Below are 24,988 nucleotides of genomic sequence, written 5' to 3' on the forward strand. Positions count from 1 at the left end.
GGCGCCCCTCCCCCACTGCTTCAGGCTGCAGCAGGGAGGGGAGGAGGCTGGGGAGAAGGGGAAGGACCCCAGCATCTAATCAAAAATTTAAAAGGAAAAAAAAAATTAAAAAAAAAAAGAGAAAAGAAAAGCTGCTCTCTTTAGGAAAAGGAGAAAAACGGCAGGGGGGGGGAAGACGGGTGGGAGGAGAGAGGCATCCAGAGGCATCTGCGCCCGCCAGCGGCCCCCCCCCCAACTGCGTTTGGGGTTTGCCTGGGGAGGCTCAGGCACCCCCGCCGCCCAGAGCCGGCGGGGCTCGGCCGCAGCCCGGCTCCCCTCCTTCCTTCCCCCCGCAGGGAGCCCAGGCATGAAGCGGCCCCTCCGTGCCCTCGCCCGGCTCTCTCCCGGCCTCCGTGCCCGTGGGCTCGCCCCCGCGCACACGCGCGTGCACACCCACGCGTGCGCGCACTCAAGCCCCGTCCCCCCAGCTGGGCCGCGGAGGGGCGCGGGGGGGAAGATGCAGCCTCTGGCGGCTGTGAAACCCCGATGTGAAAAAAAAAAAAAAAAAAAAAAAAGAAGGAAAAAAAAAAAAAAAGGAAAAAATCCACCATCCCTCTCTCTATCTCTACAACGCTGAAAAGGCGCTACGGAGCCGTTCCGGGGGGGAGAGCCGGTCCTCGTGTGAGCTTCCAGATGAGTTACCGGCTCCCCACGTCATGAAGGGCTCTCCCTGCCCTTCCACTGCAAATAACATGTTCTTAACTCTTTATTATTCAGAATAAAAACTTTATTTTTTTTTCAGAACGTGAGCAGCAAGGAATGTATAACTTTCAAAACAAATCTAGCCTTTTCAGCTTTACACGCTTTCTGCCTAGCTGGATGTTACAAGCATAAATTATTCAAACTGTGATCTTTTATTTTTTTTTTCCCAGATTTTATTGCATCGTCATCATCATCGTTATCATCATTTTGAATAAAGGAGTTATAGTTTCCTTTCAAATGGTATTTCCTACGCGTGCCGATATGCCATCTAACGTATGGCCAGGTAAATACCTCCTGAATATTCAGGGTACAGATTTTTTATATATATATAAATATGAACAAATGGGGATAAATAAAATTTTAAACACTTAGATTATTCAATGTTTGCAAAAAAAAAAATATATAAATAAATCTGAATGTTCACCAGCATACACACATTGAAAGACTTACACGTATTAATAATTGTCCAGGGAGTCCCTGTCCAAGCGCTTTTGATGTCTTTCTCGCTATTTAAAAGAAGTGCAATAAAAAAAATTGCTTCCCCGTGGGATCAATCATGTACGAACAAATTCACATTTAAGAATTCCTTTTATAGAAAATTTGTTCATATACCCTGTTTTGATAAAAGTGTAGAAGGTAAAGTATAAAGCCTATGTATACTCCCAAAGTGAGACACAAGGCTACAGTTCAAGAAGATAAATATCCACTAGTGAAACTATAGAGCAATTCAAGCAACAAATATTGCTACGTCACATAAACTAGAAAATGCTCTTACCAAAGGAAACAAAACAAACTAAAACGAACAAAAGAAAGAAGAAAGAGAGGGGAGGGCACATGGCGATGAGAAGAGAGAGAGGAAGGTGTGAGTACTTCTAAAAAGTTGGGGGCTTCGTGTTCCACTTAGTGACTCCTGTCTCTTACAGATGGGTGAGTTTGGGCGCTTCCTGAATTCTTCCCTGAGAAGGATGGTGAGCGGTAAGGTCTGTGTATGTCGGGTGCGGATCGCAAGGTCCGTGGTGGTGATTGTTGCCCATTGGCCCAGCCCCGCTGTAGTCCATGTTGGCAGAGGGAGGATGAGGGAGATGAGTTAGACCAAAGATGGAAGGCCCAGAATTGGTCATGGTCTCCACGTAGTTGCCCCCTACATAGACGGGGCTTCCCTGTATATGTGGATTCCCATAACCGTTGCCTTGAAGAGGATGAGTATCGTATTCAGGTGTCACAGCTGCTGTCCCCGTGTATCTCTTTTGAGGAGGTGGGCAATTATTAAGAGGAGCGGTATACGATGCAGGGATGCCATAGGTGTTTTGATGAGGCTTGTTAAATGGCGGAGGCGACTGGGGCTCGTAGGGGACACTGTTTACTAAAGAATGCATAGAGTTTAGATATCCCCCTGCGGCTGGAGGGACAGGGCTTCTGCTTGGGGACTGTCCTCCTGAAGAGGTCATCATGCCCTTGCCCTTTTGATCCTTTTTGTATTTCATCCTGCGGTTCTGAAACCAGATTTTGATCTGTCTTTCTGTGAGATTGAGCAAATTGGCCATCTCTACCCTTCGTGGCCTGCAAAGGTATCTATTGAAGTGGAACTCCTTTTCCAGTTCTACCAGCTGGGCACTTGTGTAAGCTGTACGGGCTCGCTTAGAGGAGGCTTGCCCTGGAGGGCTTTTATCACCAGCACAACTCTCACCTAAGTAAATCACACAAAGAACACAATCAGATGGTGAACCTGGACACAATAACCACAGACAGCGCCCTACAACACCAGCACCTGCATGGTCCAGCTCTTGGCCATGAGATGCCCACATGTGTGATGAGTACTTGCCCTGGCATGAGCTCAGTCATGCCAAGCTACAAGCCTCAGCAGATTTTCTTCACCTCATTAGCATCATTATATGGCTATCCTTGCTCCCTGTAAGAATGACAGCATGCAACATACCTTGAACATTGCATAAAGGAATAAGAAAGGTTCAGGGAAATAAAGCTGAAAGTTTTAGAAACTCAGAAGGTGAATCTATGGCTTTGCTTACGTACCAGGCTCAAGCAGCTCTTCAAGAACTACCTGTCTTCTTCACTACTGTGAAGATCTGCAGCTCTCTTTTTGCTGAAAACCCTGATGTATACACATCAGCTACAGAAGTTTGCAGGTCAGGTATCCACATATAAAGTTATATAAAACTGACAGTATACTGTTTCTAGGACATCTAGCATAAACATATGGTAGTAATTGGGAAGTATAATGCACATAAGAACATACGGTGGCTATGCTTGCATAAAGGCGTACAGACATATTTAAATGTTATTGCTTTTGTATAAAATAAATACGTGATATGGAAGACTGTAAACAGCAGTATTACTAGAGCTCTAAAAAGCACACTGGAGAAGACATTCACTAAAGTTTTGGACTCTATTTCCAAGACACGTTTAAGAGAAAAATAGGAAGAGGTTAATATAAACACAACTCCTGGGCATTGGAGCTAGCACTGGTGTTATCGATTTGGGTTTCCTTGAGTAATAAAAGTGTTAATATATACTTCCATCCCTCAAATAATATTTTGTGGGCTTAAGTTTACGGCACTCCAGAAGATTTTTGTTTACCAGGCTTGTAACTTTGCCAATCAGCTTGTTAAAATAGGAAGAGGTTCTGACTGCGTGCAGGGCATTGATCCTGACTGCACATGATTATGAGCTATTTTATTTGTGTTACACTTCAGCAGATAGGTCACTGTCTTATTAATCTAGCAGCACTGTGCCAACAAAGTACTTGGGACGGGCCTCTGGCTTAAGGCCTGGGCTGCTCCGCACTGACATGATTTACTGGAGTGGGGATTACCTACGAAATGTGATAGATGCAGGAGGGCACAAGTACTTGAGCCACAAGGAAATCGGATCACTTCGGATCCATCCTGCAAGTCTGGGAAAGTTTCCCAGGGGAGTGATCGCTCACTGAGCTCCCGCTGCAAGCAGCAGGAGCTCCTCTCCAAAAGCTCAAGGGGGTCAGCTCAGAGAGGAAAAAAAGCCCCCTCCCTTCCCTCCCCAAAGTGAAGGTGGCCAGGGCTGCCCTCCTCCCCGCAGAACACGTGGCCAGCCCAGGGGCACCCAGGGAGAGGGGGAGCGTGTTTCATACCTGAACTGGAACTGCTGTTTTTCTGTTTTGTGTTTTGCCGAGACTCTTTCATCCATGGGAATATCTGTTTGGACATGGTGGGCGAGTTAAGAGCCGGGCTCTTGGTGGGGTTGGCCGGGGCAGTGTTGCTGCTGGCATTTTGAGATGGTGAGGCGGAGGACGGAGGTGGAGGAGGCTGCGCCTGCTGGGCCGGAGGCGGCTGTGGTGGGGCCTGCGGGTCCGCGAGGCTGGGGGGCTGGAGAGGCTGGCTGGGGAGGGTCCTCATGCAACTCTCACTGATGTCATTGGCCTTGTGGTGGGACACGGAGCTGCCGGGGGACTGGAGGGAGCACGCGGGGCGGTGGTACTCAGTTTCCACAAGTGACGAAGACGGAGGATATTGCTGCTGACTCGCATTATAAGTGAAACCATTTGCTCCTTGGTAGGGATAGGCACCATAGATTGCAGAGCTGTCGTAGTAGGTCGCTTTTTGCATTTCGTTGTTTCCCAATATTTATTTCGCAAACTGACAGGGTCTTGACACCCTTGGAGAATAACATTGGCACCCCTCTGTCACGTGGCACTCTTCCTCCAATGGCCTCTCCGGGCAGACCTGGGGTGTGGGGAGAGCAGAGCAGGGTGAAGAAATGGTACAAATCCATCTTACTTTCAATAGCTAAGTGACATGAAAGCCATAAAAGAAAAAGTGGTCAGCAATATTTAGCAGCATGACTTGGCCTCAGGCGCAGAGCATTTCGATATAAAAGCTGCCTGGATTTACTGGCAGCTACAAATATGTGCTTTGCTGCACCGGGATAGTGGCTTTCTAGGGTTTTTTCCTTTCTTTCTTCCTAAGAAACAGAGTGGGGCACCACACAGCAAAGGGGTTGATCGTTTATCACCGTGAGGCTGTTTTAATACCGGTCTCTGAGATAAGGGTGATCGAGGAATCGCTAATGCGAAGGGGCTGGGCTATGCCTTCATTCCAGCTCCAGGATCCTCTCCTGTAACCGGCATCGTTTTATTTTTAGCCCTTCTCTCCAGGTTACGGCTCTCCATCCAACTTCAAAGAAATACATGAGATTGTTCCTGTCTACGTGTGGCAGGGGGCAGGAGTGGGGTGGAAAGGTTTTCTAGCTAGAAATATTTACACACGCTGATCCCGAGTGACGGATTTTGGCTTGTCTATGAAACGCTCGATAGGAAAATAAACAAAGCCAGCGCCTTCTCCCCTCCGTGCTCGCACACCACCTCCAGCCGCCCAGGTCAAGCACCCTGGCAGCAGCGGTTCCTGCCCGGGCGAGCCCCCGCACCCACCCTGCAGCGGCTCCCGCACAGCCCCGGAGCGCGGCCAGAGCCCCCGGCTCTGCCCCCACGGCCCCCATGCCCGCTCCCACCCGCGAAAGGCTCTGGAGCCTTAGCTGGACCCGGCTCCATGTGAAGCCCCTTCAGCAAGGCCAGCAGGGGCAAGTTAGGTACTTTGGAGGTTGTTGGTTCGTTTTTTTTTGTTATTTTGTTGTTGTTGTTGTTGTTATTTTCAAGACACTAACTTTTCGTGGAATCAGCCAGATTCTACCTGTTAAAACATGATGGATTGGGAAAAAAAAAAAAAAAAAAGAAAACACACACCAGGAACCTGAAAAACCAGCGTTCATCTCCATGACCACGGCTTGAACTTTCCTTCCAACTTAGCGATAATAGGTTCTGTCTTGGAAACTGCTATGTAATTTGATGTATGAGGGTCACTTGGCTGGGGAGAGGGTGGACACAAACCCAGAGAATGCTTCTCCTGCCCGGGCGAATCCCTTTCTCCTCCCTCTCTTTTCCCCCCAGTCCTTCTGTTCTCTCTGTTATTCTTCAAATTAAATTCTACTGCTTACCTGCCTGAAAATAACCAGCTAAAGAATTGCCCGCACTAATGAGAGTGGAGACCTGTGCGCAATTTTGGATCCAGCAGCTCTTTCCACATGCACACACATTGTTCTCAGAAATTAAATGTGTTGCTCACCGTCCCCCTATCCCCTTGTTGACAAACAACTCCGTCTTTTCGGGAGTCACATCAGTCCTCATTTCTTTTGCCACTTCCCCTGCACTTAAGCAGCTGGGTATTTTCCCCCAAAACATCTAACGACGACAAATGCTTAGGGGCGAAAAGGCTTACACAACACTTGCACCAAACGATCTCATTCTAAGCCTTTCAAGTTATACAAGTTCTTAGAAAACAGTATTCCCTTTGTTATAACACAACAAAATTAAGGTAGCACACCTACAGCAGGGCGGCTGCCCTATTATTGCACTAAGCGAGCTCTCTGGATGTTATTAAGCTAATAAGCCGATGGAGATCTGAGGCGCGCACACAATTTCCAGCTCCTCGCCTCCCTTTCCTAATGATATCTTCTGGGCCTGCTGTGATTTTTCTCAATTCCTTTGCTTCCGGAAAAAAAAAAAAAATGAGCACCGCTGCCAGAGGAGAATGAAGAGCCAGCAGTGATTTTTTAGAAAAGGCACCCGCCTTGTACGGTCGCGACATCAAATATTTCGCCCTTCCCTGGGCTCTCCAAGTTGGGGCGAGCCCCGCACCGCGCCGGGGGCTGAGCGCCGCGGAGAGCTGCGCGCCCCGAGCGCGAACAATGGGCAGCTCCCCTTCGGAGGCAAAATGCTAGTGAATCTTCGGCCCTCTGCCAGGAAAGGAAAATCAGCACCCGCCTTTGGCTGCGAAAGTTAATCACTTCCTACAAAGTTATAAAGGAGCGGGGTAACCTGAGGAGTGCACGGCCATTACTCGCGAAAAGAGCACTAGCGGGATTTATAATGCCAGGGATCACGATAATAACAGCGCCCTAGCGGGAGAGGAGGGGGAGAGAAAGTTTGCCACCCAAACTGGTGCCTGGGATGGGAAGAGCTCTCCTCTCCCCCATCAAAGACAAAAGGCCAGCTCTCGCCAACACAGCTGGGCCCCCAAATTTTCCAGTGCCCGTTTCAGCAGCTCCATCTCCATTTGCACAATACACCTCTCTGCCCTTCACCAACCTCTCCCCCCGCCAGACAGACCGGAGACAGCAGATGAAAGCTGCCTGGGGGAGGCATGTCCCCCCTGTCTCCCCCGCTCCTCAGTTCAGCTCTCCCCTACCCTCTCCTTCCTCCCCCTTGCCCGTCCCGAAAACCACCACATCTTTTCCCTGTAACTCCCAGCCGAGCCCCAAACTCTGACTCCAGGACGAAAAAAAACAGGCAGCCCCCCGAAAGATTTCCTGAAAGATAAAGACAAAGTTGAGAGAAGGTGGGGGGGTTGGGGGGAGAGGAGAGAGAGCTGCCTGAACACGAAGTGTAAGGGTATCAGTCACTGCCTGGAAGGAAGCCCCAGCTTGTGAACTCTTCTTGAACCGACATTTAAGTCTACGGTCATAAATCACTGGGACATAAACTCCGCCATTCACGACTGATAGCAGCGTATTTGTGGCCTGCTTACCTTAACTTCTGACGACTGAGGCGGAAGCCAGCATGCTCTCTCTCTCTCTCTCTCTCTCTTTTTTTTTTTTTTTTTTTTTTTGGAAGCTCGGCGACACAGCCCAGGGAGAGCAAGGACTAGTTGCCCCAGCCAAGTCCCTGCGGCTGCGGGATGGGCACCGGCTCAGCTCCTCCGCAGCCGGCCGGGAGGGGCGAGCCCTGCTCCGCAAGGGATGGGGACGGCTGCTCCGGGCACCCGCCTCCCCCGGCCCCCTCCCGCTCCACGCTGCCCACCCTGTCCCAGCCCGTCCCCGGGCTCCCCCGGTAAGGGACACCGGAGGACGGGGACGTTTCCCAGGGCTGCTCCCCGCGCCTGGCGGGGATGGGAAGAAGAGAGAGGAAAAGAAAAAGGGGGGGGGGGGGGGAGCAGTGAAAAAAAAAAAAAAGGACAAATTAAAAAAAAAAAAAAAAACAGAAGGAAGGAAGAAAGAAAGGCGGCCGCCTGGGGAAGCCTGGGGGCTGGGGGAAGGAGCGGAGGAGTGTGGCAGTGAAGGAGTGCGGCCCCCCCCAGCACCCGGGCGTCACCAAAGTCCAGGAAAATTATGCTAATGAAGACAAACGGCGCTCACAAAGGGTCGCTCTCACCAGCCTCCGGGGTTGCTGTGGCGAGGTTGTTTGTTTTGTCCCTCTTACGAGTGGGGTTTGGGGGCGGCCGCGGAATAGCCCCGCCGCCGGGAGCCCCGCAAAGCCCGGGAGGGGAGCGGCCCGGAGAGCCGGGTCCGGGGAGCCAAGCAAAGCCCACCAGGAGCCCCGCTCTGGGCAATGTTTCCAGAGCCACGCTGGAAATCATTAGAGTTACTAATTATTAACTCATGCATGCGTGAGCGCGCACACACACAGATGGACGCCCGGACACCCCCCTCGCCCCCCCAAATCTCCCCATTGCCCGGGACGGGCGCAGAGGCGCTCCCACCCACCCACATGTGCTGCACAGCCGGCCCGGGGTGCCCGCAGCCCCCCGGGGGGGGCCTATGGGAGCCCTCCCTCACCTCCCGCTCCACGGCAGCTCCGGGAAAGGCGCTCGCCTTTATTTTTCCAGCACCCCAAGCTGCGGGGGGCGGAGTCCCCCCTTTTTCCCTAGAAGAGAAACCCGGGAGCGAGGGCGCAAGCCGGGCGCTCGCACGGGAAATTCAAGCAATTGGAAGCCGCTGCCCCCCAGGCATGAGGGGCTGTGGGCTCCGCGTCCTAAGAGGGGGCTCCGCAGAGTGCCTAGATGTAAATTTGACGTTACTTGGTTAATGAAGGCATTAAAAATAAAACTTGTCCGTTAAAAGCACGAGGGAGCCCGGCGTCATCTTAAAGCACAAACAAAGCGAGGGGGAAGCGAGAAATAAAAAGCACTATAAGGCTGGGGTGGCCTCTTACGCATACCAATGGTTTTTGTCATTTATGGCTATGCAAGATTTATGACTTCATGCACCAAAGCTGTAAACAGAGCACTAAAACAGAAAACACTTGCTCCTTATGGCATAAGTGAGAAGGCACCACATGAAAGGGGAAGCGGGCAGCGTAGGAGGAGAGGAGAGGCAAAAATCCCGCGTATGCATTTTGCTTCAAACAACCCCTTGAATGTTGCATCGGAAGAGAAGTCTTTTTAGTCAATAATCAACCCCACACTTTCTTCTGAAACTGCTGAGCCGCCATTCGCCCTGTTTGCCGACCAAAAAGCCAGAGGCACCGCTGAGCCCCGACGGAACCCTCCGGGATAAAGAGGAGAAATTTGGCCAAGGGGGAACCGAGGACTGCAGAAACCTGCGGACGCCGGGGACCGGGCCGGTTTGGGGAGCGCTGCCGAAAGCTTGTGCCATCTTTTCCTAGGAGTGCACTGAACCGTCGGAGCTGGCTATTCGGGCTGCATGTCTGTATTTAAGAGCGGGGACGGGGAGGGGGAGGGGGGCTTTTTAAAACTGGAGGGATTTGCAAGGGACTTTAATTGTAAGAACTGAAGTGGTTCCTCGCAATACTGAAGTATTTCCTCCCTTCGTCTCACTGCCTGCAAAGAGTATTTGCCTCTTAGTCCCGTTTCCCCCACGCCCCCTCTCTCCCCAAAGAGGTCATTTTAAACACGAGAAGATGATTTCTTTTTTATGTGCCTTATGATGGAGGGATAAGTGTCCCAACGCACAGATTCCCGCTGCTTTTATCTGTCTTTCCCTCTCAGAGGCCGAATATTTTCTTTCTGCCACATTCCGCAGGGAGCGATAGGGCTCTGCTCGGGGAGGGACAGGGAGCCTTTGGGGCTGATTCTTGACTCGGGAACGAGCCGCATTTTCTTCCAAAAAGTCTCGTTTTCAGGACTGTCCGCCTTCGTGGAGTTGTTCTTAGTTTCCAAATAAAATAATGCCCGGAAAGCTCTTTATCCTGGGATGCTCCGACGAGCGGTCAGCGCTATAATTCAAGGTTGATATGGGGAAGGCTTTTAGGGATGAAAGGGCAAGGCTGCAGGAGAACGGGACAGATTCTGGAAGCGGCGTCTCTGCGAGTCGTTAGGGAGTTAGCAGGAGATAGTAGAAGGACTGGGCTATCGGACAGTCCAAGCAGACGTGGTTAATCGCGATTATTGTTTATGTTCTCTACCAGCAAAGAATCGCAATGGACACTTCGCTATTTGCTCAGCAGTCTGAGGTTATTTACACAAGCCGCCGAAATGCCCCGCTCCTACAAAACTCTTCTCGCTTTCTTTCGCTCCAGACCAGGACTGTATTATTTATGAGTGTTTTAACTGGGTCAATATGCATCCGAACTGGCTCATAAATCAGAGGAAACGCTGCCAAGTAATTGAGCTTCAATTAAAGCTTACACTTTATTTTTGAGGCGCGTTTTGGCCCATTTCAAAACATGGCAAAGCCAACCTCGGCTTTTAGACATGCTAAAAGAGCAAAGCAGCTCTCTTTCCCTGGCATAAGAGAGACGCTGTGTCTGATAAAGGACAACGTGCTTCAGGATGGTCTGAAGGGGAAATAGCATTTATTTGGGTCAGTTCAGTCCTGAGAGCGGCTTAAGGAGCAAGAAAGCGAGAAATCAGCGCTAGCATCTCGGCCCTGGGGGTCCCTGCACAATAGCCACGAATAGGTTCAAGGGGAAATACCCATTTTTTTGGTTTGTTTTCAGTGGGTTTTGTTTCTCATCCTTCTCTTTTCTGCCTCTTTCCCTCCCTGACCCCTTAGAAGAGTAATTGCCAGCACCCGGTAACTGGGGACAAAATGGTACAGCAGAAATAGGCGCTGACCAAACTGGAGGAAAGAAAGCCTCGGCGCTATGACCTTTCCCAAAGCCGGGACCCACCGGGGAAATGTCTTTTTTTTTGTAACATTTTGCCCTCCTTGGATAACCACGTAATTCTTCAATTCTCGTCATTTTAAGTGCATTCCTTATAATGTAATTACATAGACATATTTATACATACTTGCATATACTCAAATATTTATACATACGGATATGTATATATTTATGTAAAAGACGGTACGGATATGAATTTAGGACTAGTATATGTTATCCTAGAAGATAATTTCCACTGCTATCCCTATTATTCTCGCTTTCCAGATCCCCGTTCAGAGGGGAAAAAAAATCAACACCACATTTCCAAGGCTGATTTATTGTTAGTAGCCATGGCTGGCTCTTGGTGAAGCTCCTTCTCACCGAGGAGAAATAAAGAGGAGCCCCTGGCTCATTTGGAAAGGGGAAGCCACAGAGCTGAGCCCTCCGCTCCCGGTAAACAAAGTACCACTAAAGCATCATAAATAAAATGGCAGCACAATTGCATACTCATCGATTTCCAGAGCGGCAGCGGCCGAACAAACACACATAAAACAACAACCGCCCCACACTCGAGCACGACCCAAGCCGAGGAGCATCCCTCCCGCGCCGTCCTCCCCGACCTCCCCAAATACATCCAGAAATAAACATACAAACATCAAAATTAAAAATTAAAATTAAAAAAAAAAAAAAAAAGGAGCCCGGCAAGAAAACAAAACAATACGAGAGGCTTTCCCATCTCTAGCCGATCATAAATAACGATAACATGGCAATCGAGGGGCTGGAGCGGAGGCAGCTGGCCATCAACAGCCGTGTGGGATCTCTATGGAGAAAAATAAATAAAGAAGCAAACTCTCCCTGCTCCGCTCGCTGCGAGGGGAGAGTTGAATATTTACCGCAGCAAATTGAAACAAAGGGGGAAGCAGCCTGGCTCCGGGTGCACACACACGCACGCACACACACGCACTCGCTTCAGCCTTTTCTACTGACCTTTGCCTCGAAGAGCAATAACTCACCACATAAATGAACAATCAACGGAAATACCTTAAAATAAAATCCATCCTTTCTAACGAAGCATTTCGTCCTCTCCGCTCGACAATAATCTTTCCATAAGGAACGAAAGCTGTCAGCGAAATGGCCAGCTCTTGCGGGGACGGTGATGGGGGCAGGAAAAAAAAATAATAGAAAGCGGTGCTTGCTCTGAACAGAAACTGGAAAAGCGTAATCGCAGACGGAGCCAGACCGGGTCTCCACTCCAAACGCCACAATAATGCGCTGTATTATGTGCTCACGTGGTCATACGTCAACTTAAATCCTTTTATTTGAAATAGGGAATCATTGAAGGAACAGGGTTTCTTAGAGCGAGCCTTGGCTTTTTAAAGCCTTAGCCCGGTATGTTGAAGAAGAGTTTTAAGGGAGGGAAGAAGAAAAAAAAATCAAGAGATGTAGCTGACTAAGGTGGGGGGGGGAGATTTGTTAGAGTCTTTTTCCTCCCACATCAATATTTCTTTATACAAAGCCCATTAAAAAGTAAGAGGAATTCTTCTCGTAACATGGGATTACACTGCACTTTGCTACTTAGCCTAATTAACCGACATTTGTTCCCCAGACCCGCCACTCTGCTCCACGTCGCGTGTCCTCTGCAACCCCCCGAAGAAAGCCCAAACCCTAATACCATTATTTCCAGCCCCCTTCTACACGGGACGACCACCAACCTCCCCCCACCCCCAGACGCCTTTACCCTGCCATTGTACAGGGCTTGCTCAACTCCCACACTCTACATCAGGGCTCCTGTAGAAACTAAAAAGACCTATAATTACCTGACAAAGGCAAAAAAGAGTCTCTTCTAAGAGGCTAGTTGATTTTTGTCCTTGTAACACACTATGAAGAATACACCTTCCTTCACCGGCATGCCTCTGAATTTTGCAAAACCTTTTGGGACCTTGCTGTTAAACCTGTGCTTACGCATTTCCTATACAGCTAGTTTGAGTGATGCACAAAATTATAGGTTTCTAACGATGAAAAAAAAAAATGGGAAGGGGGAGCTCTCTGCCTAAGGGGGGGAAAATAATAATAAAAAAAAAAAAGAGCAAAGCTCTATTCGGTCCCCGAGCCAGCCCACCACGCGAGCCAGCTTCGCCTGTGTGCGAACACACTACATCTTCCCTGCAAGATTGTTTAACTTTTGCTATTGACACAATAAGCTAAACAAACAAAAGAAACCCTAAACTCACATAACTTTTCTGGCTAGAGTCAAAGAAAATCAGATAGTTGACGCTTTTAACGTGTTTCTGACCGAGTTCTGTGAGTCCAGCATTTTGCATCATGATGTATATACCTTATCCTAAACCTTTCCACCATCCCCCATAAGCTCGAAGAAAACTTTCAGCTAACTACACATCCCCTCTTAGTGTTTCACCTGCACTTCCTTGAACAGAATGGAAGGCGATTTCTTTTTAAAGGTGATTTTTACAGTTACAGGCATGTCTTCCGTACCCTCACTTGGACTGTAAAAGTGGGCCACTGGAATTTAAACCCATCAGTAACAGTGTATATGAGTGGACTGTGCAGCAAAGTCAGCGTGACATTACAACAGAGGAAGAATTTGCAATTTTTCAAGTGAGCTCCTGACAGGATATACATATATTATCCCTCACTAAGAACTGGAATAAAAATTATATACCTCTAAAAGAGAGAGAACATTATCCACACACGACATGTCTAAGGCTGCAACTATCATCACGACTTGAACTCCATTGCCCTCACACTAAACGCGAACCAAGACTGATATTTACTGAACGAGATAGATTCGTGGCTCTTTTAAAACCAGTGCGTTGAGATCTCATAAAAGAAACATAGAGAAAAGTTCTTCTGCAACAATGAAACCGAAATTAATGGGGAACGGAGCAGATGTTGAAAAAAGCAGGGCAGACTTTCTTGGGTCTGTTGTAAAAAGTTACTGACTGCTTTGCGTCAAAAGCAGAAAGATGGCTTTAGAAGTTGCAGTCCTGAGCAAATAGAAACTACAAAAGCAATAAATCACAATCATAAGTCAGCTTAAATGCCTTAACGCTAGCTATGGCTATTGGCTTCGAACCCCTGTTTCTATGAACATCTTTATTAGTATTAATTGTCAAGTTAATGCTAAAACTACTGTTTAACAATTAACTTCGTGTATGTAGTGGGGAAACTAATTAATTCTTAAGAAAAGTAACTTCTTGACGTGTGAATACCTTACACAGGGTGTGCTTTGGGAGGGTTGAAGGGGGAGTCTTCCTAACTTTACACTGTCCTGGGTCGCAGCTGAAAATGATTCCTTTCCGCCGAATTTAGAAAAAGCTTTCTTTGCTCTAGTACCATGATTATGAGTTTTCAAATACGAATTCAAATCATCTTGTAAGTAGCAGACGCTAGATTTCCTCCGCCAACCCCTATATTGCTTTGTTCCTGTTCCTGGACATTCAACATTGTGTTTTATTACCTCGATGATTTGGAGACCTGAAACACGGTTTCTAGGAGGAAAAAAAAAATGTGGCGTTTATCAGTAGGTCTGCTTCTGATTTTTCTGCACTTTATACACATGGCTTCGAGCTGAGCTGAAATTCCAAGCTCAGTAACCACAAACAGATCTGGGTTCATAACGTACATTCATTAGGCGAAAGCCTTTGTGCGAGCTCTGGCATTAATAGCCACTCTTAGCACTAATGCTATTTAAAGTTACCTTCAACACAATTAGATTTAGGATTTTTGCCGTCTTTCATGTTTACGTTTATGCCAGTTGTTAAGAGGTAAGGTGTCACTCCCATGTGGAGAAGACATGGGAATGACCATACGACACAAGCATTTATTTCCTTGCTTCTTCGAAAGACTGGAAATCTGCTGGGATACAGAACTGTTTACCTACATCTGTGCGTCTGATAGAGATAAAGTTGCTCTTTGATCACTTCGAAGCAGATAAAGAGTAGAGCTATCGACTCTGCCCTCGTGGAAGAAGTTCTGCTGGGAGTCAGCTGAGGCTGGGAGCGCTGGGTCAGTTAAGGAATCCCAAATATCTCTGCACGAAATACCGTGGACGCATGCCACCGGAGGAAGGTTCCTTCGTAGCGTGTTCTCCCTTTTAATTTCCTAACGTAAGCGTGAACAGACATTTGCAGCGCCTTTTTGTAGTTAAGATTTAAGCAGCCCATTAAGCCAACACAAAGAGCCCTTGTAGTCCTGTAATTTATGGCCGCTTTTAAAAGGTAGTAAAATATACTAATTGTACATCAGCGTCCAAAAATAAGCAGGTAAATCTAGCAGGAATTTAAGCTAATTCTCTGTAATCCTCCCTCCTCTGAGGCTGGCTCTAGCAAATGCTCGCTATGAGAAGCATCGCGTTCCTCCTGCCAGCGGAACAACCGCATCCAGGAGGCAGGCACCAGCCACCACCCCACGGCCGGGGCGAGGCAGGCCGGGACGGACAAATACCTGAAACTTATCTGCGGTCCATTCTGGTGCGTGCACTCAGACAAAAGGCAGGTTTTTCTAGGGTCGCCACCTGAACTCAACCTTTTCCCGTCGCCAAGCGCGCAGGGCTGGCGGCACCGCTCCTTGAGCAGGAAGCAGCAAGCAGCGCCGAGCCATCCCGCACCGCCATGCCTCCCGCTATCTCCCTCGCCCTTTGATTTGAGAAGGAGCTAAGAAGGGACAAAGGCATTCTCAACCTCTTTGGCTCTTCCAATGACTTTGCATCCTTCCTGTCCCCTTTATAAGGCCGGCTATCACTCAGGTCCCGCACGCTTCTTTGTCTGCCCGGACACGCGCATTCACCAGCCGCGGAAGATGAATAGAGCCAATCCAGAAAAATCCCGGCTGGGTTAAATATTTATCACACCGAAGCCCGGCTCCGGGGGGCTTTCCCCTGCGCGCAGGTACGAGGCAGTGGCTCCCTCGCCCCCCGACCCCCGGGGCTCTTACCTCGTCCCACCGCGAAGACTGGGGCTGAGGCTCTCCCGGCTGCCGCCGCCCGCCCGGACCGGCTTTCCTGGGTGCCCGGGCTCTCTGCAAACAAGCAACAAACAACGCCTTAACGGGGAGCGCAGGGGGAGGTAGCCGCTCACTCATAGGCGACACCGGGCTCGCCGGGAGAGCCCCGGCGCCGGGCGGGCACGGCCGGAGAGGGCGCGGGTCCGAGGCGAAGCGGGGCGAGGAGCGCTGCTATCTGAGAAATAAAAGCGGGAGGCTTTTTTTTTTTCCTTCTTTCTTTTTTTTTTTTTTCCTCTTTCCCGTAGACAGCTATGCCTTCTGTCTCCAAGTGTTTGGAAATATTGTCATTCCAAACTCTTGTTACATGAATGTCTGCTTTATTTTCCTCTGGGAAACCTTTGTTTAGGATCATTTAATCAAGAACAGACATTAAACACAACTAGTGGTGTTCATCTCTGTTGAATAAAACGCGGAAAGAGTTCCAGTTCTAATGCGGGGAGTATTGTGGTTGGGCTTTTATTCAAACAGTTAGCCAGGGCCCGATCCTGGCACCACAAGCACAATAAGAGACTAACAGTTGACTTCACTGAAACAGCATCGGGCCCGAAACTTTCCTTAAAAAAAAAAAAAAAAAAAAACAACACTGAAAGCCATTGAAGGGGGGGTGGAAAACTGGACGGTCTCTCTTCCCCTAAAACAAACCATATTGCACAATCCAAAAAGACAATAGTCAGATTATTCGGATGCCACTTACTGAATCACGTTTACATATGAATTTGTCAGATATAATAACGTACCCCCTGTATTCATTCTCGCTAATAAAAGCCATCTAACGCATCTTAAAATAGTCAGTAAATGTAAATGCTAATAATTAAATAATACAGTTCTTGTGGAAGGATGTCATCTGAGCCTTGGAAATATTAAGTCTGTCTTGGGAGAACTTTTCGAGCAGATACTTTGCTTTGGCAATTTAGTAGTTCCATAATAACTCTAATAATTTTAAATTTGGTGTTGAACTCCAGTCTACATAAAATCATGCAATAATAGCCTACTAAGCTGTTTATTGCCGTCTCATAAATTTCAGAGCGCTGACTGCTAAAATCTACTGGCAAACACAAAAGAAAATGGAAAGTTCAATCTGCGATCTCTGAGCCCGGGCGCTGCTGCCTGGGGTTATCCTTAGCTCTACCTTGCTCTCCGCTCAGCTCCGGAGCAGAGGGAAACCCCCTGGCATTTTAGGCTCCAGCTCATACCTTACCCGTTTTGATCCCTAATCAATAGTCATGTTACAAGCGGCAATAAACATTGATCAAGCACGCCGTGACTGGATTGCCCCACTCGTGTTAAATATGGAGTGTGTATCTGAAAACGGTGCCAGCGACTTTCTGTTATTTATTTTGGAGCTATTAAGTCACACCACCATATTTTACACTGCCACAGTCCTTTAAACTATGCTTCTTCTTGAAAGAATTGCTAAGTAGCAATAAAGCACTTTACAAACGCTATGACTTTTTTTTTTAATTTGTTGTTATCCCAAACTCTAATATTCATTGCGGCACTTTAAGTTCGTACATAAATCGTTCAGACTAATGAGTCATAGAGAAATTCGCCCATGACTTTTCCTTTACAATGCTCACTGCCTTTCCATTGCTTTTTTGGCCCTGCATTAGGAGCCGGTGATTTATTAACGCCAGGAAAATTGAACAAAGCAGGTCCTCCTGCACTGTGGCACCCAGCCTTCCACAGTGTGAATTAGAACATTATCAAATGTGTTTGCCTCGGTAACGCTTAATCACCAAAAGCCGTAATGTGACCACAAGGCAGCTAAAACAAAGATTTAACATTTCTAAATATTAAACTTGTTAAGCAAATGCTCAGCAGACAAAGCAAGCACAAACAATTAAAGTCATCAAGCTAGAAATACACACTACCTACTTACCAACACAGACCCTACTGCTTGCTTAAGAAGTTTAGAATCTTTCAAGATAAATCAGGTGGGATTTTTTAAAGGGAAAAAGAAAAAAAAAAAGGAAAGAAAGAAAGAAAAACAAACTCCAGTAATAAGGAGTTGAGTTTCACTTGTGAGAGAATCACTCCTAGTGAGGACTGACGGCCACAGATCCATTCCTGACTATCTGCATTAATTATTTAATGAGTCACGTGACCCTAAAGATTAAAATTTCAATATCTCCCCCAGAACAGACGCAACACCTTTATCTGCGAGCGCAGGGATCCTCGTACTTGGGTCCCCTAATCTCTGCTGGCTTTGACAGCTTCTCAGTTTCTAGGGAGAGCGCTCGGACATGAATAATACGGGTTTGTCCTGCTCCGTAGCGAGATGGGGCAGCCTTGCAACTTCCCCCCCCCCCCCTCAACACACGCACACACATCAGTGAGTTGAAGCCAGAGCCTCATTGTATGCGGCGTGGTGTAGTAATGCGGGGGGGCTCAGGATGCTGCTGCCCGGGGAAGCATCGGGGGCGGTATCCCCCCGGCCCCCCCACGCCCCCGGGCTGCCCTCCAAGGCACGGGTCAATCCTGCCTTCGTGCTGCCCCGGGCGGAGCCATGAAGGCTGCCCGGGGCCGGAGAGGGGGGCGGGGGAAGGCGGCCGCCGAGCTCCCCCTGCCCACGCGGGGAGCCCCGGCCCTTGGCCCTGCCGGGACACGCGTGGGCCGGGCTTGCCCGAGGGGACGGCCCCGGGCCACCCCCGCGGGGGGTCCCACCCTCCCCTGGAGAGGCTCCGGCGGGGCCAAGGGGCCGGGCCCGCCCGGATCGGGCCCCAGAGAGGGACCAGGGGGCTGGGGGAGGCCCCGGGAGGGGGGGGGGTGTTATTCATGGCGAGGCTGCCAAGATCTCTGCCTGTGTGAGGGCTCCCCCCATCCCTTCCCCGTTATAAACACTGAGGAGCAAGTCCGTGGGACGGCCAGCACCCTGAAAAAAAAAATCAATAATATATATATATATTAAAAAAATCACAGGATTGGGTAACCCTCCGATGCAGAATGGATCTAGTTTTTAAATACCACAAGGCGCTTGTCTCAGCTGAGTTCCTCGTGTAATAAAACACCAGGTATAGCAAGAGATTGCGGGAGAAACGGGGAGGGAGACCTTGGAAAACTCCCATTTTTCTTGCTGGGTGGAGGGGAGGTGGGGAGCGGGGTTAACGGCGTGGCGTTCCCTGCGGCCATTAAATTGACTCCGAGGTGATTTTGTCTTTCTTTGAGATGTTGACAAACTTCCACTTCCAGCGTTTTGGGCCGCGCTCGCCATTGTGGCCAGAGCAGATAAATACGTGTGTGAGAGACACCGGGAGAGCGAGGGAGAGGGAAGGAGAGAAAGAGACATTTAGGTCCAAGTGCCGGATTAAAAAGAATACTGTCTTTAAAGGTCAAGGGTTTGAAGGGTCAGTCTGCTTCTCTAAAAAAAAAAACAATTAATGGGATAGAAAATTTGTCCTCTCGGTGAACTCCTGGTTGCCCTAGCAAAGGGAGCACAATGCGAGAAATTTAAGCTGGACGATGTAATTTTCGAAGTTATTGTAAGACGAGCGGTGTGGAAGCGGGAGCAGAGGGCTCCCAGCCCGGGAGCACCGCGCCGCTCCCAGCAGAGGTGGAGGGGGGAAGGGGGGAAAAAGGAAAATTTACCTTAAACGACGAAAATCTGCCATGGGGTATTTTGCAGTCCGCTGTTCAATCTCCACCAAGAGCATGTACATTTTTTTAGCAGACAGCCAAGATGCTGTGTCTTTACACATGACCACTTTTTTTTTCTTTTTTTTTTTTTTTTCCAGGAAAATCCTTTGCGTCTTCACAGACTTTTCCAAGAGAATGCCTTTCAGAACCGCTGTTGAATTACAAAGAAGTATTTATTGTAGGAGGTGATTAATGATTCTCGCTAAAATTGCTATTTGCAGCGTGATTTCATTTCTCTTTCAATGGGAGCAAACAGGTTTATACGCATAGGCTGCACACCAAAGAAATCCTGCATTGCCAGTTAATACGTTTCAGCTGGAATTTTTCTCGCTTGTGCTAATGTGGGCTCTAAGTATATGGAGGGACTCTCGAGCAACGCACAATACACGCTTGCAGATAGTAGCTGCCTTACTTACAGCTATATTCTCCCCCTTTATAAGGAGGCAGCTGGCAATTTAGGGTTTAGCAAACAGCAATACGTGAGTAGAAGCGCGCTTTTCAGGCCTGCTTGCTGGTCGGGTTCGGAGACAGCGGTGTTTGCTCAGTGTATTTACAACCGCCATATCTCTGATGCTGAACATACTCTGCCAATGACACGTTAAATTTTTCACCCGGGCGCTACGTGCTCCTCGGACAGGCAGAGATGCTCAGCATAACCGGGGCCTGCTGCAAGGCACCCGAGGGGTGGTGAGGCACCCACTCCTCTGGCCTCCGCCACGTGAAGGGTCCAAAAATCCCTCTCGGATGTGTTTGGCTAAGCAAACTAAATCTTGGCCTTCGGCGGTGCTTCCCTGGAAGATTTACTAGCGCTGGAGTTCCTTTCCATGTTTTTTCCTCCCCAGCTCGGTGCTGGTCCAGAGAAAGCCCGCGGAGGCAGCGACGGGAGGCTCCGAGCTGCAACCTCTTGGCCCCCGGTTCGCCTCCATCGTTTGGAGGATCTCGGTCAGATAAACCGTTTGAGTTGTGCCCAGCCTCGTGTCACTGCTAAGGCTTTCTTAAAACATTTCGAAATCGTCTTTAAAAAAAAAAAAAAAAAGAGGAAGAGGAACAGAAAAGACAGCTAGAGAAACTTCAGGTTACCGCCCATGTATTTCCCTTCGAAGTGCTAGCCAATTGAGAAATCACAATCGGACGAAAATGAACGAATAAATCACGACTGGCTAGAGATTTAAAGTGTTATCATGGGGAGCATGTGTGACTTCTCCTCCAGCAAAATCCGCCAGGGGATCTTATTGGCTCCCAGTAGAAGCTCAGTTTCTCTGTGCTGCGGTGGAAACGGTCTCAAGCCCAGCGATGGAGAGCCGGACTAATTCTGCCACAAGTCTGCTAAAGAGAAGACCACTCACCTACACAATACAGCAAGACCTTTCCTCGTCCTACTGTGCCTTTTTTTTTTTCTTTCTTTCTTTTTTTTTTCCAGGCAGGCACTTAAGATTCAGGACGCTTTGCACTATATTTAAAGCAACCATTACCTTATTGACAAGATTAATCCAAGTTAAAACAATGCGTTAAACCGTTGTTTTCCGTTCCTGGTGCCAACACCAGCGAAGCACAAGGTGTAGGAAACAGCACTGAGGGAACTTGTGTGTTTCAAGCGTTTAATTCTTTTGTACAGAATAATCTTTATTACCAGCATTTGGCACTGTTTACATTACACCAAAAATCCACAAAATTGTACATGGACCCAAACGATTGAGACGGTGCCAAATATGAAGACAGCAACAGTCTTTATAGCATTTTTTTTAAATAAATGCAATAGGGAATGTGGAGAAAAACTAATATATCACAGCTACAGCGGGGGCTACACTTAAAACCAGTTAAGTTACCTTTGATACATAAAACACTTCCCTTGAGACAGCGTGAGGGGACAGTTCTCGTAAGTTTTTAACCTCCGTGAACATGTGCGTTCACTTTCCTGTGTTGGCGTGTGTGCATACGTGTATGTGCACCCTCACGCACACGCACACGGGAATCCACGACCACGCCACGAAACAACGCTATTCAAGTCAATGCCTTACACAAGTGTCTCACGAGGTCTTGGCTTTGTTTTTAACCGTCTTTTATTTTTAAAGTGTTCTCTACAAAAAAAAAAAAAGAGAGTCCGTCTTAGGTACAGAGAATTCGTCCGTGACAGCATCCAGCACTCTCTTACACCGAGGGCAAGAGAGTGTTTCCATAAATAGAAAAAAAATGATGGGCATGGAACCATTATCTATATACAATGTAGACAATCGTCCGGGTTTTGGTTTAAACATGTGCCCGTTCTTGGGCACGTCTCGTCTTCCTTTTCTGCTCCTGTTTTGTTTTACACAGTTAGTTTGGTCCAAACGGCCAGCCACCAGCACGGGCAGCTGGAAAACCCCAATAGATAGGTAAATATATATATATTAAAAAAATAATAATAATAATAACCGTATTTATAGCGCGGCTGCGTTGGGTGTAGACCCATCGAGCGGATGGGGGTGGCCCTGTGTCTGTGCTTTGGACTGCTGGCTCAGTGTGGACTGGTTTGAGGAGCGCATCTTTGTGTTAGGCAGTTTATGGTCTTTCTTCCACTTCATGCGCCGATTCTGGAACCAGATCTTGACCTGGCGCTCGGAGAGGCAGAGGGTGTGCGCGATCTCGATGCGTCTCCTCCTGGTCAGGTAGCGGTTGAAGTGGAACTCCTTCTCCAGCTCCAGGACCTGCTGTCTGGTGTAGGCAGTGCGAGACCTCTTGGGCTCCCCTCCGTTGTAATTGGGATTGACTGAACGTGCACACACGGACACACACACGCGGAGGGGAAAGAAAAGGGGGGGGGGGGCGATGGAACATAATCATTATATAATAACTTGACACCAGGTTCAAATAAGATACATAACGGCCAAGAAAAAATTGTTTCGCAGCCTATCGACAGTGGGGACAATTCGAGGAGCAATAAAAAATGGTGATGGGCATTTGGGTTAGAAGAAAAGCTTCAAAGACACATGGCCCAGAGCCACTGCAGGGCAATTAAATTTATGGGGGCTATAATTACTGCCCTAACAGTTTGGCGTCTCGTAAATCTTTGATAAAGGACCCCGGATACAAAAGGTTTCTCACTTTTTTTTTTTTTTTTTTTTTTTTATTAGGAAACGCGGAGGGAGAAGGAGGGAAGGAAAAAAAAAAAAGCCACACACGCAACGACCCGTCCCGGCCCCGGCTGCACCCTCCCCCCTTTCCCTTCTCTGAAGGCTCATCCCAGCCTCCCCCCTTGCCCGGGGCAACTCACCCGTGCTCACATGGATCTTCTTCATCCAGGGGTACACCACCGGCTCCTTCCCCTTCAGCCCGGCCAGGCTTTTGTCGGGCAGCAGCGGGCACCCGGCCCCTGTGCCGGCCCCGGCGGCGGGGGCCGCTTCGCAGCGGGCCGCTGCAGGGCATGGCCGGGGAGCAGGGGCTGGGCCGGCCCGGGGTGGCCCTTGGCGGGCGGCGGCGGCGGCGGCGAAGCGCCCGGGGGCGGCTGCTCGGGGCCCGGGGCGGCGCTGCCGGCGCTGCTGTAGCTGTAGGGCGCCTGGGGTAGGAGGGTGCCTGCGCCGGGTACAGCGCCTCGGGAGGCGGCCCCGGCGGCCCGGGCGGCGCCGCGGGAGCCTGGTAGCTGGGCTCCCTTGCGCGGCCGGGGGAAGTACTCTCGGGCAGCGGCGGGACCGGGTGCGCGGCGGCGTGCAGGTGCGGCGGCGGCGGCGGCGGCGGCGGCGGCGGCGGCGCGGCGGCGGGGCTGTGCGGGTGCGGGTGCGGGTGCGGGTGGTAGCTGGCGGAGGAGCTGCCGGCGCTGCCGCCGTGCTGCGTGGTACTCCTCGCAGGGAGGGAATTTGGGCTCGATGTAGTTGGAGTTTATCAAAAACGAACTCATTGGTCATTAATTTGTGAAGTGCAAAAATACTAATTTTTCTCGCGTTGTCGTTTTTTCTGGGCTCGACGAGGCCCCTCCCCTTCCCCCCCCCCCCCCCTCCCTCCCCTCCCCTCCCTCTCCCCCTCCCGCCGCTGTCAAGTGCTCGCCGCTGCCAAAGTTTGGGCCTCCAGCTTTCCCCCCCCCCCTCCCCCCGCCGCACTCCCCTCCCTTCCTCTCTTCCCACCCCTGGAGCGCGTACAACACACACACACAACACACGCGCACACACACACACACACACACACCCCGACACACCATCACCACCTGACCGCCAGCGCCAATTACCGCGCGGGGCCGCGGACCCCGGATCAGGAAATGGAAGGAGGGCGAGCGGCCGCAGGGCTCGGGGCAGCTCCGCACCCGCGGGCCCTCCGCGGGGGCCGCTCCCGGCTCCGCCGCCGCCTCCGCGCCTCCTCCCAGGGCGGCCCTGACGGGGGCTCCCCAGCGCCCCGCGCCCGCTCCTCACCCCATCCCATCCCATCCCCGCCGCCCCGGGCCGTCGGGGTGTCAAGCAAAATAAAACTAATCCAGACCTGACATTTTTTTTTTTTTCCCCGCAACACTTTGGGTTTGATTTTTTTTTCCTCTATTTAGCGGAGCGCAGCCCGGCTGCGTGATCCGGGGGGAGGCCGGCGTTACACGGGGCGTTGCATGACCGGTTTAAGCGAGCCCATCTCCAAATAGACTCGAGTCGGGGCTGCCGGGCTGCGGCCACCTCCTCTGCCCCCCCCCCCCCACCCCGGACCGCAGAGAGCTGGCAGCCCCCGGCCCCCTGCGCCTCTGCAGCCGCGGTCGCTGGAGAACGAAACGCAAAAGTTAGCGTGGACGGCGAGGGAAGGCCGAAGAGAGCCCCTAAGTGTCTTGTGGGGCGGGGGGGGGGGCATACAGCGAGGCTGGAAATAACGGGGAGGAGAAGAGGAAGGGGGAAAGGGAGGCGGACACGGAGGTCCCGAACACTTCCTACCGGCGGCTCGCTGCTCCCTTTCCGCAGAGCAGCGTTTTGCAAACTACGAATTTAAGCCCGCCGCTTTGGTATGCGTGGTGCTGGGTTTATTTCTGGATTTCTAATTCCACGAGAAATCGCCTGCGCCTTCGCAAAAGTAACTCACAAACCCTGGTGTAGGAGGGAGAGGGCACTCGAGCACTTCTGCCTTGCTAAAACTGAGGCTGTTAACGATATTTTCAGCTCAGAGGGGAAAGAGGCAACCGCCCTGACCTTAGGTAATTGAAATTTGATGGTGAAACTAATTACACTCTTATTCTAAGGGGAAAAAATACTTATTGAACGCCATCTACTCTCGTAAATTGGGAGTTAGAAGCGAAATTTTCGGATTTATTTTTTTTTTTCACATTTTCACGAAAAGCATAAAACCACGTAGAAATATTTACCACACCCCTCGCGAATATAATTGCTGAGTGGGTAATCTCATCCTCTGGTATGGGAAAATACATCTAATATATCAAGTGTAAATACGATACGTTTTAGATCTTGCCCTCCTAAAGATATTACATTAACAGTTAGCCTGGTTTAAATTCAGATTATTGCCTTTTGCAGTTTTATAGATAATGGATACATGCAATAAAATTCTATTTGAATATATATTCTATCTAACTAGACACACCGCGTATCGATTTATATTTTCTACACACGCACACACGCACATTGCAGGCGGCTTGTAATATGTTAGAACATTTCCAGCACTTGGGTATACTGGGGTACTTATCTAAACAATCACTCATTTCCTGCTCATATCGAATGTCTAATTTGTAAAGAGAGTTAAAACACATTTACTTACTCATTTCCAACAGCACAT

At 49.5% G+C, this 24,988-nt stretch overlaps 2 protein-coding genes across 7 annotated transcripts in view; both read right to left on the reverse strand.

Annotated features, from left to right (window-relative positions):
* Positions 1-753: 753 nt before the first annotated feature.
* Positions 754-24,988, reverse strand: part of HOXA3 (homeobox A3) — a 44,043-nt gene continuing 19,808 nt past the window's right edge. The window contains exons 3-6 of one of the 6 annotated variants that reach the window (XM_035556344.2): positions 19,217-19,415; positions 15,563-15,646; positions 3,866-4,457; positions 774-2,428 (exon numbers count right to left, since the gene is read on the reverse strand). In XM_035556344.2, coding sequence (XP_035412237.1) covers positions 1,659-2,428; positions 3,866-4,340 — 1,245 coding nt within the window. In that variant the 5' untranslated portion in view covers positions 4,341-4,457; positions 15,563-15,646; positions 19,217-19,415 and the 3' untranslated portion in view covers positions 774-1,658. Of the gene's footprint in view, positions 2,429-3,865; positions 4,458-7,313; positions 7,380-11,650; positions 11,891-14,510; positions 14,687-15,562; positions 16,155-17,510; positions 17,581-19,216; positions 19,416-24,988 lie in introns of those variants that run through there. The other 5 variants (XM_035556345.2, XM_035556343.2, XM_035556346.2 and 2 more) reach the window with 5 other exon arrangements.
* On the reverse strand, positions 20,455-23,135 carry HOXA4 (homeobox A4). Its single transcript, XM_035556348.2, is given in 5 exon segments — positions 20,455-22,010; positions 22,515-22,650; positions 22,653-22,798; positions 22,801-23,071; positions 23,073-23,135. Coding segments are annotated over 5 exon segments (945 nt in total). The 3' UTR covers positions 20,455-21,681.

This window comes from Cygnus atratus, chromosome 2 (genome assembly GCF_013377495.2).
Source record: "Cygnus atratus isolate AKBS03 ecotype Queensland, Australia chromosome 2, CAtr_DNAZoo_HiC_assembly, whole genome shotgun sequence".
NCBI classification, from domain to species: Eukaryota; Metazoa; Chordata; class Aves; order Anseriformes; family Anatidae; genus Cygnus; species Cygnus atratus.